The sequence below is a fragment of the Panthera uncia genome (assembly GCF_023721935.1).
Source record: "Panthera uncia isolate 11264 chromosome A1 unlocalized genomic scaffold, Puncia_PCG_1.0 HiC_scaffold_17, whole genome shotgun sequence".
In the NCBI taxonomy this organism is placed as follows: domain Eukaryota; kingdom Metazoa; phylum Chordata; class Mammalia; order Carnivora; family Felidae; genus Panthera; species Panthera uncia.
In genome coordinates this window covers 52,244,182-52,257,352 of record NW_026057577.1, presented here as the reverse complement: position 1 = coordinate 52,257,352, position 13,171 = coordinate 52,244,182, and the positions used below count along the sequence as shown (strand labels likewise).

Genomic DNA, 13,171 nt, shown 5'->3' with positions numbered 1-13,171 from the left:
TATGCACTCCAAATCTAGAAAATTACTGAACATTTTAATAAACTGAGTTCGTTTTTTTAAAATGCTTATTTATTTATTTTGAGAGAGAGAGAGACAGCGCATGAGCAAGGGAGAGGCAGAGAGAGAATCCCAAGTGGGCTCTGCAGTGACAGAGGTTCAAACCCACGAACTGTGAGATCATGACCTGAGCTGAAATCAAGAGTCAGACACTTAACCAACTGAGCCACCTAGGTGCCTCTGAGTTCTAGTTTTTAAGATGGGGGCATACAGTTGGCATTTCTTCTTCTCCCACTGGACAAGTTTTGAAGAAAAGAAAAAGAAATCAAGATTGAGAAGTAGAAATGCGAACTTTACGCCTGACATAATTAGAAGAGCAGAAACCTTAAAGCTCACAAGAGATGGAAGTACTGCCAACAACATGGAAGACAGAGAACAGGGTGAGTTCTAGATAAAGCAGTGAGCAGAGAACAATGCTGCCTATCTTAGGAGCCCACAAAGTAGTTCTCAAAGGTGAGGGCCACGATCTGAAGTACAAAATCTGAATTCCTGTTTACAACAATGGCAATGGAATTTAGGGCTACTAAGGAGAATTCCTCTGGATCCTTTTTGTGGCAAAAGTGAGGCTAACCAAAAACTTACATAGATAAGCCATACTCACAGGAAAGAGTCTGTCACTACGACAGGGGCAGAGAATGAGATTCTTCACTGAAAACTGCCTTCACGTCTATTCCCAGTAGCCAAGGAGAAATAAGGCCTAGGCATTTTTGTAGACAAAACTCAAACATAAAAAAAAATTCCTACTAGTCTAGAACATGACAACATGGCTCTGCTTTCTCTCTGACCTGGATTTTCTGTAAATGGCTGGTTTAAGAAACTTGTCTATCAATGACTACTCAAAAATGAACCAGCACATGATCTATATAAAGACACCATGAGGAAAAAGAAGAGCTGCCTTTCAATCAACAAAGGGATGACTGGAAAACCAATAGTAAATGAATATTTTAAAATATATGAATATGTTCAAGTATATGTAAGAATACATATTTAAATACATACAGGACTAAAATGTGGGGAATACGGTTACAGAATGAAGCACAAAGTGTTATGTAGTTGGATAATGAAGACAACGGGAGAAAGACCATATATAAGAGAAAGTATGCTTAGTTGCCTTGTCTTTATTATGTGTGGTCAGAAAAATAGCATTTAAAGCTGACAAATAAGCTTACTTAAGAGAAAAATGAGTACTATGAAAAGTAACATATCAACCAAAATTGGGTGGTGGAGAGGAGGAAAACGAGAAAAAAGAGGAAATATACTAATTTCAGCATTACTCACAGTAGAGAACTAATAGGTACTGTCAAATTCATTAGAATACTAAGAAGATTAAATCAATTTATGGTTTTAAAGTAACCACTAATGCAAAAATACAAACCAAAAAAAAAAAAGAAAACCACCACATGCTAGAAGCAATTTTAAAAGTTGAAAACAAAAACAAAAACAAAACATAACTGAAACCTAAGATTAAATACACCACGTCTATCTAGATGGAGGACATTAAAAGACTAGCAGCATATCGTAAGACAATGTTCAAATCTATGCAGTGTACAAGAGATACACACAAAACAATTCAGAAAAGATGGCAAATAAAAGGATAGGAAAAGGTGTGGGAGGCGAACGCAAACCTAATTAAACCAAAGAGGCAAACAAAAACTGGGGTTGCAGGGGTGGGGGGGGGCACCTGGGTGGCTCAATTACGCTTGGTTAAGCGTCCAACTTCAGCTCATGTCATGATCTCATGGTTCATGAGTTTGAGCCCCACATAGGACTCTGTGCTGACAGCTCAGAGTCTGGGGCCTGCTTCAGATTCTGTGTCTCCCTCTCTCTTTGCCTGTCCATGTTTACACTCTGTCTCTAAAAAAAAAAAACTAAAAAAAAAAAAAAAAAAAAAACTGGGATGGGGTGGGAGAGATATTAACATTAGACAAGGTAAAATCCCAAAAAGAAGCATTCTCAACAAAACCAAAAGAGGCACTTTGTAATGCGACAGTGACAGATTCACAATGATATATACGTCAATGATAGAGCATAACTATGTATCTAAGCACCAAATGGCATAACTTTTTAAATTTTTAAAAAAAATATTTATTTATTTTTGGGAGAGTACAAGCGGGGCAGGGGCAGAGATAGAGGGACAGAGAATCTGAACTGGGCTCTGTGCTGACAGGCTGACAGCAGAGAGCCCGATGCAGGGTTCAAACTCACGAACCATGAGATTATTCCAGGGTTCCAGCTCTAATTGTCCTTCACTGCTATGTGATGGCAAGAAAGACCTCTCCTCTCTCTGACCTCAGTTGCCTTCATTTGTCCGGAGACATGGAGAGGCTAAAAGATCACTAAAACCTCTTCCAAATAGAGTATTTGGGTCTAACTAAGAAATATACGATGACTCCACTTAAGCAGCAAACTGACCCAGGATTCCTCATTCACCTCAAGTAAATTCCACTTTGGAGAGCATTAAGTTAAACTGTTCTGAAACGTTACATGGTAAAACAATCATTTAAAATTTTCATTTGAATTACTTGACAAATTTCTCTCAGAGTAGAGCTTCCCTCACTTGAGTCTCCACAGAAATCTTGGCCAGCCCCTTCTAAACAGCAATGCATGTTAGGTCCTCAACTGTAAACAAAAACATCCTTTGGAGGCACAGGTGTAGATGTAGGTTGCCATGGCACCAAAGGCACTGGTCTCTTTATGGGAACTTTTTCTTTAGGATACAGTCAGAAGGAAAAAAATAAATAAAAGAACAAATGCAAGTAGTCAAGTCTTCCCACTCCCAATTCACTTATGTACACCCTGAAGCCTTATTACCTGATTCAGAGCTAGTGCCACAGCAAAACAGGATGCTCTCCTGGAGAGGACTTCTCCTTTGATTAGGGCTTCTTCTCTTAATGTAGTACAGATTTTCAAAGATTCAGGGCTATTCTGGCAGGAGACAGGATTGCTCAGTAAATAAATGTCATGTACCTTTAAGTTTAACAAAATGATTGATAGTGCTCAGTATTTCAGATTTCCTTCTAAAAGAATTTCCCAGAGCCTATTTCAACCCATTTCACAGATTAAGCCCCATATACAGGCTACTTGCAAAAAGACCAACTTATCTATATATTAGCAGTTCAAATCTAAATTAACTTCATTTGTAAAGCTTTTGGTCAATTTTCTGAATTGGGGCCTTTTTACCACCGAGTGTACAAGTCTCTTTGTATCTGGGCAGACTGGTTTCTAGACACAAGTACCACAACGTTAAAACTGTAAAAACTCAGTCTGTTACTCTGTGAAATAACAGAGTAAAGCCCAGCAACACTAAAAAGTTTTCCTGAGGGGATTTCCAATCTGAAAATATCCATGTAAGTCAAATACTTAAAAACGTGAACACTTATATGAATGGAAATCATGATAGAATCCCATGAAAAGACAAACCTTGAAAAAAATCCAAGAACTAAATGACACACAAACAAGCAGACAGCAGCAGTAAAACTGAATTGTCTTCCTTTGTATATGCTGTAGGTGGATTAGGTTTGTGAGAACAGCATTAGCTTTCTATCTATGTATTTCTGTCATGACGTGATCCACAACTCAAAACCCAAAGTAAAACCTGAATTCGATGAGCGAGGACAGTTTCCAGAACTGGCTGGGAATCTATAATGGCTGACTGGTTCAATTTTTCTACTCTCATCTTCAGTGAGTGAAACAAGTTATTTTCAGACACAGTACAGGGGAGAAAAGTCCTCCGGCCTTCCTAAGGAGAATTAAATTCTCTCCACTTTAGCACACACTCAGGAAGGCATCTCTAAAAAGGTCAGAAAGCTCAGTAACACAGAGCTGAATAAACTGATGCTCAGGTGTTGTGTGTTTGGCATTCTGTTTCATAAAATAAGAAAATGATATGATTGTAAAGGATCATCTAATAATCCAGCAAGGAGCAAACTAAGAACCTTGGCCAAGTCAAGCTTATGGCTAAAAATGGTTTTCAAAATTTTTAAGGTTTGTAAAAACAAAAACAAAGATAGAATATGTGACAAAGACCATATATGGTAGAGACTGTACATGGCCTCTAAAGCCTAAAGCGTTTACTATCTGGCCTTTTATAGTAAAAGCTTGGGGCTCTTGAAATCAACCCTTTCATTTCACAAATGAATTACATGACCACTTCAAAGCCAGTGAATGCTAAAGTTGAGACTATATGTTTCTCAATTTCCCAGAAGATTTTTCTTTCTTTCCACTATCACCCTACTTACTGCCTCTCTTATTTTGGAAAATTATTGTTACCCTTTTTAGGGAAACGTTTTCATGGACCATGCTCTTCCACCTTACCTGGTTCCTTCTTTTTCCCCATAAAAAGGTTTTGTTAAGTTTCCAAAGTTTAAATAACACAAATGTCTATAGTAAAGCATGCAACCTTGGTCACTGCACTATATCAGCTGTCATGTATTCACTGATTCATTCACTTAGTGAAGAAGAAATAGTTTCTGTATGTAAAAAAACAATCTTGATATAGTAATGACATGGACTTCTAAGTCACGTTTTCTGTCTTGAAGGAGTTTATCTTAGTGTCACATACACTTATTAAAGATCAACTGTACACCAGGCACTGTTAGATGCTGGTACAAAAAATGCCTCAAACTTATCCTCTAGTGGGGAGGATGAAACATACATCTACTTAGAATAACATCAAGCAGTGATAAATGTCACATAGGTGATATAAATAGAGCACAATTAAAGGATATTACTTCCAACTCTGAATCACAGAAAATATTCAGATGAAATTAAAGTAGCCCTTGAGTTCACCAAAGAAGGATGGTCAGATTTCCATGGGAGAGAACTACAGAGAGGTCTTGTCTCAACGAGTTCAGCATGAGACTGATAGCAAGGGGATCCTTCGCAGACCTTGAACCCAGCCAGCACACTGTTCCTTGTTCTCCCTATCCACAGAATTGCCAAAGAAGAGTGAAAGATGATAAAATTGCTTTCTCCATGATAAAACTGACGTGGCTAACTTGAGTTTTCTAAAAATGAACACGTTTAAAATTGAAATATCTGCACCAGATGGAAAAAAAGACTTCAGAGAAACTAAATTATTCTTTGTAGAAAAAAAAAATCCTCTCTCAAACACTACCCACAGTGCTCTAAAAGTTAAGAGAAGACAGTTTTACCAGTTTGTAGCAAATTGCAAAAGCAAGGACATAGGTTTCTTTGTTGAATTTCACATCTTGGTTTTTCATCTCTATCAGCACTTCCAGCGCACCTACCAAAAATGAGAAGTGGGCGGACAGTGTTAAATGCATTCAGGTGAGTTCAGAGTCGTCTACTATTGATTCCCAGCATTCTAATCTGTTTAGCACCATCTACTGAAAAGTATATTCCAGAAGCAAGTCAAAGCTATCTGTCAAAGTCATTTATCAATTAACTAAATTTCAAAGAAATTATCAAACGATACAGTAAGAACTAATATTTTAAACCTACTTATACTTTTAGCATAAGTAAAATCAGGGTGTTTAGTTTAAGGTATGACATGAGATGCAATAATGTTGTTTTCAAACTTAAAAGAATGAAGTCTCCAGAGTTCAGTCATTCATCAAGAATATAAGGATCATAGGGGCGCCTGGGTGGCTCAGTCGGTTAAGCAGCCGACTTCGGCTCAAGTCATGATCTCGCGGTCAGTGAGTTCAAGCTCCGAGTCGGGCTCTGTGCTGACAGCTCAGAGCCTGGAGCCTGTTTCAGATTCTGTGTCTCCCTCTCTTTGACCCTCCCCTGTTCATGCTCTGTCTCTCTCTGTCTCAAAAATAAATAAACGTTAAAAAAAAAAAATTTAAGAATATAAGGATCACTTTTGCATGGTCCATTGTTTTTCCTAACTGCTATACTACCAAAGACAGAATTTTTCAACAAATTCTAATACTCACTTGTATATTTGCCTTTCATAAATAACATATCCATCAAAATATTGAACGACGTGGTGTCTGAGAAGAAACCTCGTAAATGCTAATAAAAAAACAAACACAGTTTGGTTAAAAGTTTTTAACTATTGAGGATATATTTTTATAATTCTATCTTCTCTATCCAGGACTTAATTTTGCATATACTTTATTCATTTGGTCCCCTGAATTCTCTAATAAATCTCTGATATACCAGGATTTATTTTTCAAAAAAATTCAAATGCTGCCCACTCTTTCGACTGTCATGTCTTTGGCTGGGCATACAAACGAGGCAAGCAGTATGGCAAGAGCTCTCTGGGTTTCAGAAATACAGTGAAGGACATCTTCATTATACATGGCTCTCCTGTGCTTACAAAAAAAGAAACAAGTCAATTAACTTTGGTAAGGGGGTCCTGCAATGTGGGTGGCAGTATATTAATATGAAAAGGCCAGGGGCACCTGGGTGGCTCAATTGGTTAAGCGTTCAGATTTTGGCTCAGGTTATGATCTCACTGGTTCAAGCCCTGCATCGGGCTCTGTGCTGACAGCTCAGAGCCTGAAGCCTGCTTTGGATTCTGTGTCTCCCTCTCTCTGCCCCTCCCCTGCTCATGTTCTGTCTTTTTCTCTCTCTCTCAAAAATGAATAAATGTCAAAAAAATATGAAAAGGCAGGTATAAGTATGCATGAGGACTAAGCAAGAAGAGTCTTACAAAGCTGTGATGCTCTTTTGGCAAATGAATAATATTCACTTTTTGAAATAATTCACTAGAAGAGTGGTTCTCAACATTTTTTCCTCAACATTTTTAATATCACGATAATGTAACACATGCTATTCAAATATGCCATTAAATGCCTCCCTATTTATGCAGACCCTGTTCTAGGGGCTGAAATATGCCATTAAATGCCTCCCAGAACTATGCAGACCCTGTTCTAGGGGCTGAAAATAAAGAAATAATAAACAAGACACATAACCCTGCCCTAACTCTAGTGGGGCTTATAATCTAGTAGAGCTTAAATTCTGGCATGGGAGACGATGAACGAGTAAAACCAGTGAAGAAGTAAAAATGTAATTTCAAGTTATCAATAAGGGCTACGAAGAGCAATGAAGCGGGAAAAAGGGATAGAGTAGATGATAGAAGGTCATCAGGGAAGACTTTCTGAGGAGACCTCAATGGAGTAAAGGAGGGCCTTGATGACGAGGGTGTAGACCATTCTAGTCTGAGACCATGGGTGTGGCAGTTCTTAGAATAAGAAAGCCCAAGAGTGGAGTGAGCAAGGGGGATGGCAGGTGATGACACACTACAAGGGACCTCTAAGTCATGGTCAGGGGTCTGAGTTCTCCTCTGAGTATGATGGGAAGGCCCAGAGCAGCCCTGTCCACAGTGTGAGCCATATATGTGGTTCTACATTTTCAAGTAGCTTCATTAAAAAAGTAGAAATACAGGAAGTCAGTTTTAATGATGTTATCTAAGCCACTAAATGCAAAATATAATTTCAACATGTAATCAAAAAAAATTAAGCACTTCTTCTTTTTTATATCAAGCATGTGAAATCCATCATGCATTCTACCCTTACAGCCCTTGTAATTTCAACTAGCCACAGTCCAAGGGCTCCATAGATACATGCAGACAGTGGCTATGATACGGGCAGCACTACAGGGTTCAGGGTAGGGGACACAATAAGAGTGGAAACAGGATTAGGCTTTAATGTCACTGGACTCAAATTCAGTTTAATCTGCTACTCCAGGCAACTTGGTTGTATATGATTATTTCATGCATGGGTCTAAGTTTAAAACAAAAAAAACAAAAAAAACAACTGAAGTTGCATATTCTTTTTGCTTTTTAATCATTAGACTCATGGCTGTCATTACAGTGAAATTTTCATTTTCCTTCATTTTCCTTTAATTACAACACATGATTACTGAAGTCAAACAATACAAAAACATATAAAGTAAAAAGTAAGAATTTCCTGTAATTCTACCCCCTAAAGATAAGCAGTAGGGATTTCATGTAGATTCTTGCAGATTTTTAATAGCTATATACTAAAATATAAATATGTATATTTTTCTTTTAGGAAAAATATAGGTTCAAACTAATCCTCACTGTTGTAAAACCCCCTTTTCTCTGGTTACTAATACAGTATGATCCTCTTTCTAAATAATGCGTGTCCTTAAAAGAGGGGAAAGTCAAGAGTTCACAGCTCTACCATGGAAAGAACACTTTAAGGGTGCCTGGGTGGCTCAGTCAGTTAAGTATCTGACTTAGGCTCAGGTCATGATCTCACAGCTCGGAGCCTGGAGCCTGCTTCGGATTCTGTGTCTCCCTCTCTCTCTGCCCCTCCCCCGCTCGTTCTCTTTCTCTCTCTCTCTCTCTCAAAAAATAAACAAACATATAAAAAAAAAAAAAAAGAAAGAACACTTTATACGAAGAGTACAAGACAGAAACACAATTTAGTAGAGGGTTCCTAAAAATACAAAAGGGTCCCAGGTGGCCAGCCCTGGCCCCAAAATAAATGTTTCTGACCATGTATGAATTTACCATGTGTGTAAGTGCCAGTTTCCTCATCAGTAAAATGGATAGAATGATGGGGCGCCTGGGTGGCTCAGTCAGTTAAGCCTCCGACTTCAGCTCAGGTCACAATCTCACGGTCCGTGAGTTCGAGCCCCGTGTCGGGCTCTGGGCTGATGGCTCAGAGCCTGGAGCCTGCTTCCGATTCTGTGTCTCCCTCTCTCTCTCTGCCCCTCCCCCATTCATGCTCTGTCTCTCTCTCCCTCAAAAATAAATAAACGTTAAAAAAAAAAAATTAAAAAAAAAATGGACAGAATGACAGTATCCACCTCACCACGGTCTGTGCGAAATAAATCAGGCAGGTATAGTGCTTAAGCACAGTGCTGAGGACACAGTATATGTTCAATAAATAATTACAGAAATAATTATCATTATTTTTGTATTTAAGAAAAGAAAATCAGAAGATGTGAAGGTATTCTGAAAACCAGAAAAGCACTATACAAGGTGGCCATCAGCAAGAAGTAAAAAATATAAAAAGAAAGGAGAATCACAGGTGGGTAACAGGAAAGGCAATCTTAAAATGGCTGCCTGTCTTAAACAATCCCCCGCTAAAAGCTTCTCTGAGAGGTTAGTCCCAGGTCACAACCAAGGAAGGTAGACCCCTTATAATTTGTCCATACATCTCTTCCACACCTGTCCTACACCTCTGTCTGAAAAGAGCAAGGCCTCTTCATAGAATGGACTCCAAGGAAACCTTAAAATACAGGTAAGAGCTCATTCCTTCAGCTTAGGAACCTTGATCTGAAAAATCTAAGCCAGGAATAATGTAAGAGAGATGCCTTCCCTAACATCACTAAAAACACCCAAGGCTCAGCACAAGGAAATCACACTGACAGGGACAGTAATCAGGAGACAATAACCTGGTCTTTGATGAGTTCCAATGCAGATTCCTCAAGATCCAACTCGTAGCACAACCTCATGAAAAGTGGTCCAAATTTATACTCTCCCAAAGTGACATTTCTGTTCTCTGTATGGTACCTGGTAATGAAAATGATTCAGTAAGTCAAATAGTGAGATGCAGGGAAAAGGACAGACCGACTGTGGCATGTACTCTGCTAGATGCTGGGGACACAATAAAGGACGAGGTACTCTCACAGTCCTGAGGGAGAAAAGTGCAGAAACGAGGACAGAGGAATTCTGGAGTGAAGTATGCCAGACATTTAAATAGAAAGGGTTTGTGAGAGGCCCACATAACCACATGAAATCAAAGAATGGAAAAATGTACATTGTAATTATCTTCTCAATATATCAACAAACTGCTAGGATGAGTGCTAGCAAAGGTCAGGGAACAACAGGGCTCTTGCACAGCAAACTCGAGAGAATGGCACTGTGTCTTTGTATGGACCCCATCTAGAGAGGAACGAATCAAAGGAGTGAAGTGATGCTCTGTCTTCCTCAAATGTGACTTCTCCATAGAGGATGACAGACAACCTAAAGATGTACTTTACAATTTAGACCCATCGCTGTTTTCCTCTGCTCGGGAAAAGGCATATGTGATCTACCATCACCTAGCTAAACAAATTAAATGCTGTTTTGAAGTTTAGTTTTAGCAAAAAGCTAATTTCAGACAGTGACATCTTATACGTGCCTTGAGGTTTCTACAAGCAGTCAGTCCACCAGTTAGGATGCAGAACTAAAAATTGCTAGCATAAATTTACTTTCAATAACCAACTCTTTCTGTTTTAGACACCAAGAAGACAATCTGGTGACAAAATAAGTATCGCAAGAGTACTTGTAAACCAGATTTTACTAAGACTCATTATGTGAATAAATCACACATACCACGGGGAATAGCTCTGACTTTAAAACCAGAACACTTTTTAGCCTTCTGCCGAAATCACGGAGGACAGTCACAGTAACATCATGGATAGTGTATCCCAAACATACATAATGCCAAATAGAATGATGATATGTACTTTCAAAGATACACTTCGTAGTCAAATTATAGAAATTATAAAATATATTCAGTGCTTCATTACAAGTTATGAATTAAATTATATCAGTTGTACACCTTAAATATACATGAGTTTTAGTTGTCAATCATACCTCAATAATACTGGGGGGGAAAAAATTAGGTTTTTTAAAGGCAATATAGTACAGTGACTAAGGATTTTTAGATTCTGATTCCAAGCTGACAGTTTAAATCCCAGTTCTTTTAGTTACTAACTGTATAACCAGGAGCAAATAAGTTAATCATTCCATGCCTCAGTTTCTTCATCTGTAAATGGAGATAAAAGTTCAACTCAAAGACTTTTTGTAACGATTAATTAAGATGACATGCCTACTAGCACACGGAAAATCTGCCATATGTGTCAGGTCTTATAAAATATAAGGCATGCTATGGAAAAGATCTTTAAAAATCAATACGTTCTAAAAATAGTGTCATGAAAAATTTATGCCAGATTAAAAATAAAATAATGCAAAACAAAAGTTTTCCCAATTTAGAGAACATATACACTAATAAAAGTGCTAGAAATTCACAAAGTATTACCTCTTCTTGACAAGAAATGTTCAAATCAGAGAATCTAAAATACCCCTAATAAACCACACACCGGCATGTGGTCAAGACTATGGGGGGGATTAAGTTGCTCCTCACTTTTGACTCTATAAAGAGCTTATGTTCTAGCTCATTACCCTTCCTCCCCAGTAGTGGGGTGCCTGTGTCAGCAAGACAGAGAACAGATTGGTTAGGCCACGGACCTGCCCATTTTCCCACTTTTCCAGCTGTCCACCAGTAGAGGGAAGAGACAGCAACTGGGCAGAGTTATTAGCAATGATTTAGATTTGGGTAGTAAAAACTGACAATAAAACAAGCCAGAGGGTCTAATATGATTCATCTTTGTGAAACTGAGATAGTATTAGGATTCCTAATACCATGCAGATGTAAATTAGCATAACCCTTTCGGAAAATAATCTGGCATTTGTATCAACAAATTTTAAAATGTTCATATTCTCTGATCATCTCCAAAACAGAAACAGTATGTTTTATGCATAGAGTTGCTCATCACGGCATTATTCATACTGATGAAAATATCAAAAATCAGACATTCAACAAGAGGGGTACCTGACATACAATGGAATATTATAAAGTCATTAAAATAGACTAAGGTATATTAACAACTCCTAAGGTATATTAACAAAAAAATTATGCTATAATACTAAGTAGAAAACGCTATCATTATATATACGGTAATTATTAGAAAAGTATAAATAAACCCTATCAAAACCATACAATCTTTGCATGTAAAAAATTAGTGAGAAAATGGGGATGTCTGGTGGCTCAGTCAGCTAAGTATCCAGCCTCGACTCAGGTCATGATCTTGTGGTTTGTGGATTCGAGCCCTGCATCAGGCTCTGTGCTGACAGCTCAGAGCCTGGAGCCTACTTCAGATTCTGTCTCCCTTTCTCTCTGCCCCTCCCCCACTTATGCTCTGCCTGCCCCCCCCTCAAAAATAAACAGTGAAAAAAAGTTTAAAAAAAAAATCAGTGACAAAATGTATCAAATATCAACAGTGGTTGATCCATCCGGAGGTGGAACTGTTGCTCCTCCCTGCTGAGTGTGGGTGTGCCAGGTAACTTGCCTTGACCAAGACAATGTGACAGAAGTGAAGCTGTGCCAGTTCCAGGCAGCTTTACAAGGCCTGCAGCTTCCACTTGTGCAGGGTGCTAGTGCAGCCAGGCTAGACTCATGAATGACGAGACACTCCAAGGAGAGAGGGGTCACGCGGACTCAGGCATCAGAAATACAAGTAAAGCCTCTTGGACCTTCCAGCTCAGACCAGCCAGCAGCTGACCATAGAGGAGCAAGTGACTTTAGCAGAAACCAATACAGAACTAGCAGGCCTCAATTCCTGACCCACAGAAATAATAGATAATAGATAACATAGATAACAGAAAAAAAACAGTTATCATGTTCTGGTGTGCAACAAGAGACAACAGAAATAGCAGAATCTGTGATGTATTTCTTCTACTTTTTTGGTGTTTTTCAAACTTTCAATGGATTGTGTGTAATTTTATGTTTTTTCCTTTTAAAGATAACATTAATTTTTCATATTATAAAATTGATAATGCCCACTATAGACAAGTTTGAGACTAAAAAAATTACATATTTAAACCAAAAAATATGTATAACTCCCAGAGAACCACAATTAACTTTTGGTACATACTCTTCCAGTATTCTACATATGAACACACTTCTATTACTCTCTCTACATTATAAATGCAGGTCCACGTGTAGAAACCTATCTTTCAGGAATGGTTAAAAAAAAAAAAAAAAAGGCCATGAATTTAATTTTAGAAACAAAGCCTGTTGATTTCGGTTCATACAATTCCCGAGTAAGTGAAACCTTTGCTAGGTTTCCTAACAGCAGACTATGATTACACGGGAATTCCCCTGACGTGGGAAAATGACAATGGATCAGAGAAAGAGACATTCGCCTGGAGGAGACAGATGAGCAAGGAGTCTATGAAGTGGTCTAAGTGAGAGATGACGAGGCCTGAACTAAGATACTGGTAACGAGGACAGAGAGAGGAAGGCCAGAGATGAGAGATAACCAGGGAAGTGGAAGCAGTAGGATTTCTCATCCTGTCAGGGAGGAGAGCAAGTAAGGTTAGAGGAAAGAGGCTCCCAGT

The 13,171-nt window shown here is 38.5% G+C and overlaps 2 protein-coding genes across 5 annotated transcripts in view; one reads left to right on the top strand and one right to left on the bottom strand.

Moving 5' to 3' along the window:
- Positions 1-13,171, top strand: part of MRPS27 (mitochondrial ribosomal protein S27) — a 130,092-nt gene that overhangs the window by 24,138 nt on the left and 92,783 nt on the right. For both annotated transcript variants that reach the window (XM_049649608.1, XM_049649609.1), the window contains exons 4-5: positions 5,289-5,346; positions 8,928-9,032. The gene's annotated coding sequence lies outside the window, so the exon portion shown is untranslated. The remainder of the gene's footprint in view (positions 1-5,288; positions 5,347-8,927; positions 9,033-13,171) is intronic.
- Positions 1-13,171, bottom strand: part of PTCD2 (pentatricopeptide repeat domain 2) — a 115,825-nt gene that overhangs the window by 97,545 nt on the left and 5,109 nt on the right. For all 3 annotated transcript variants that reach the window (XM_049649611.1, XM_049649613.1, XM_049649612.1), the window contains 4 exons: positions 9,400-9,517; positions 5,961-6,039; positions 5,211-5,302; positions 2,869-2,982 (listed from right to left, as the gene is read on the bottom strand). In XM_049649611.1, coding sequence (XP_049505568.1) covers positions 2,869-2,982; positions 5,211-5,302; positions 5,961-6,039; positions 9,400-9,517 — 403 coding nt within the window. The remainder of the gene's footprint in view (positions 1-2,868; positions 2,983-5,210; positions 5,303-5,960; positions 6,040-9,399; positions 9,518-13,171) is intronic.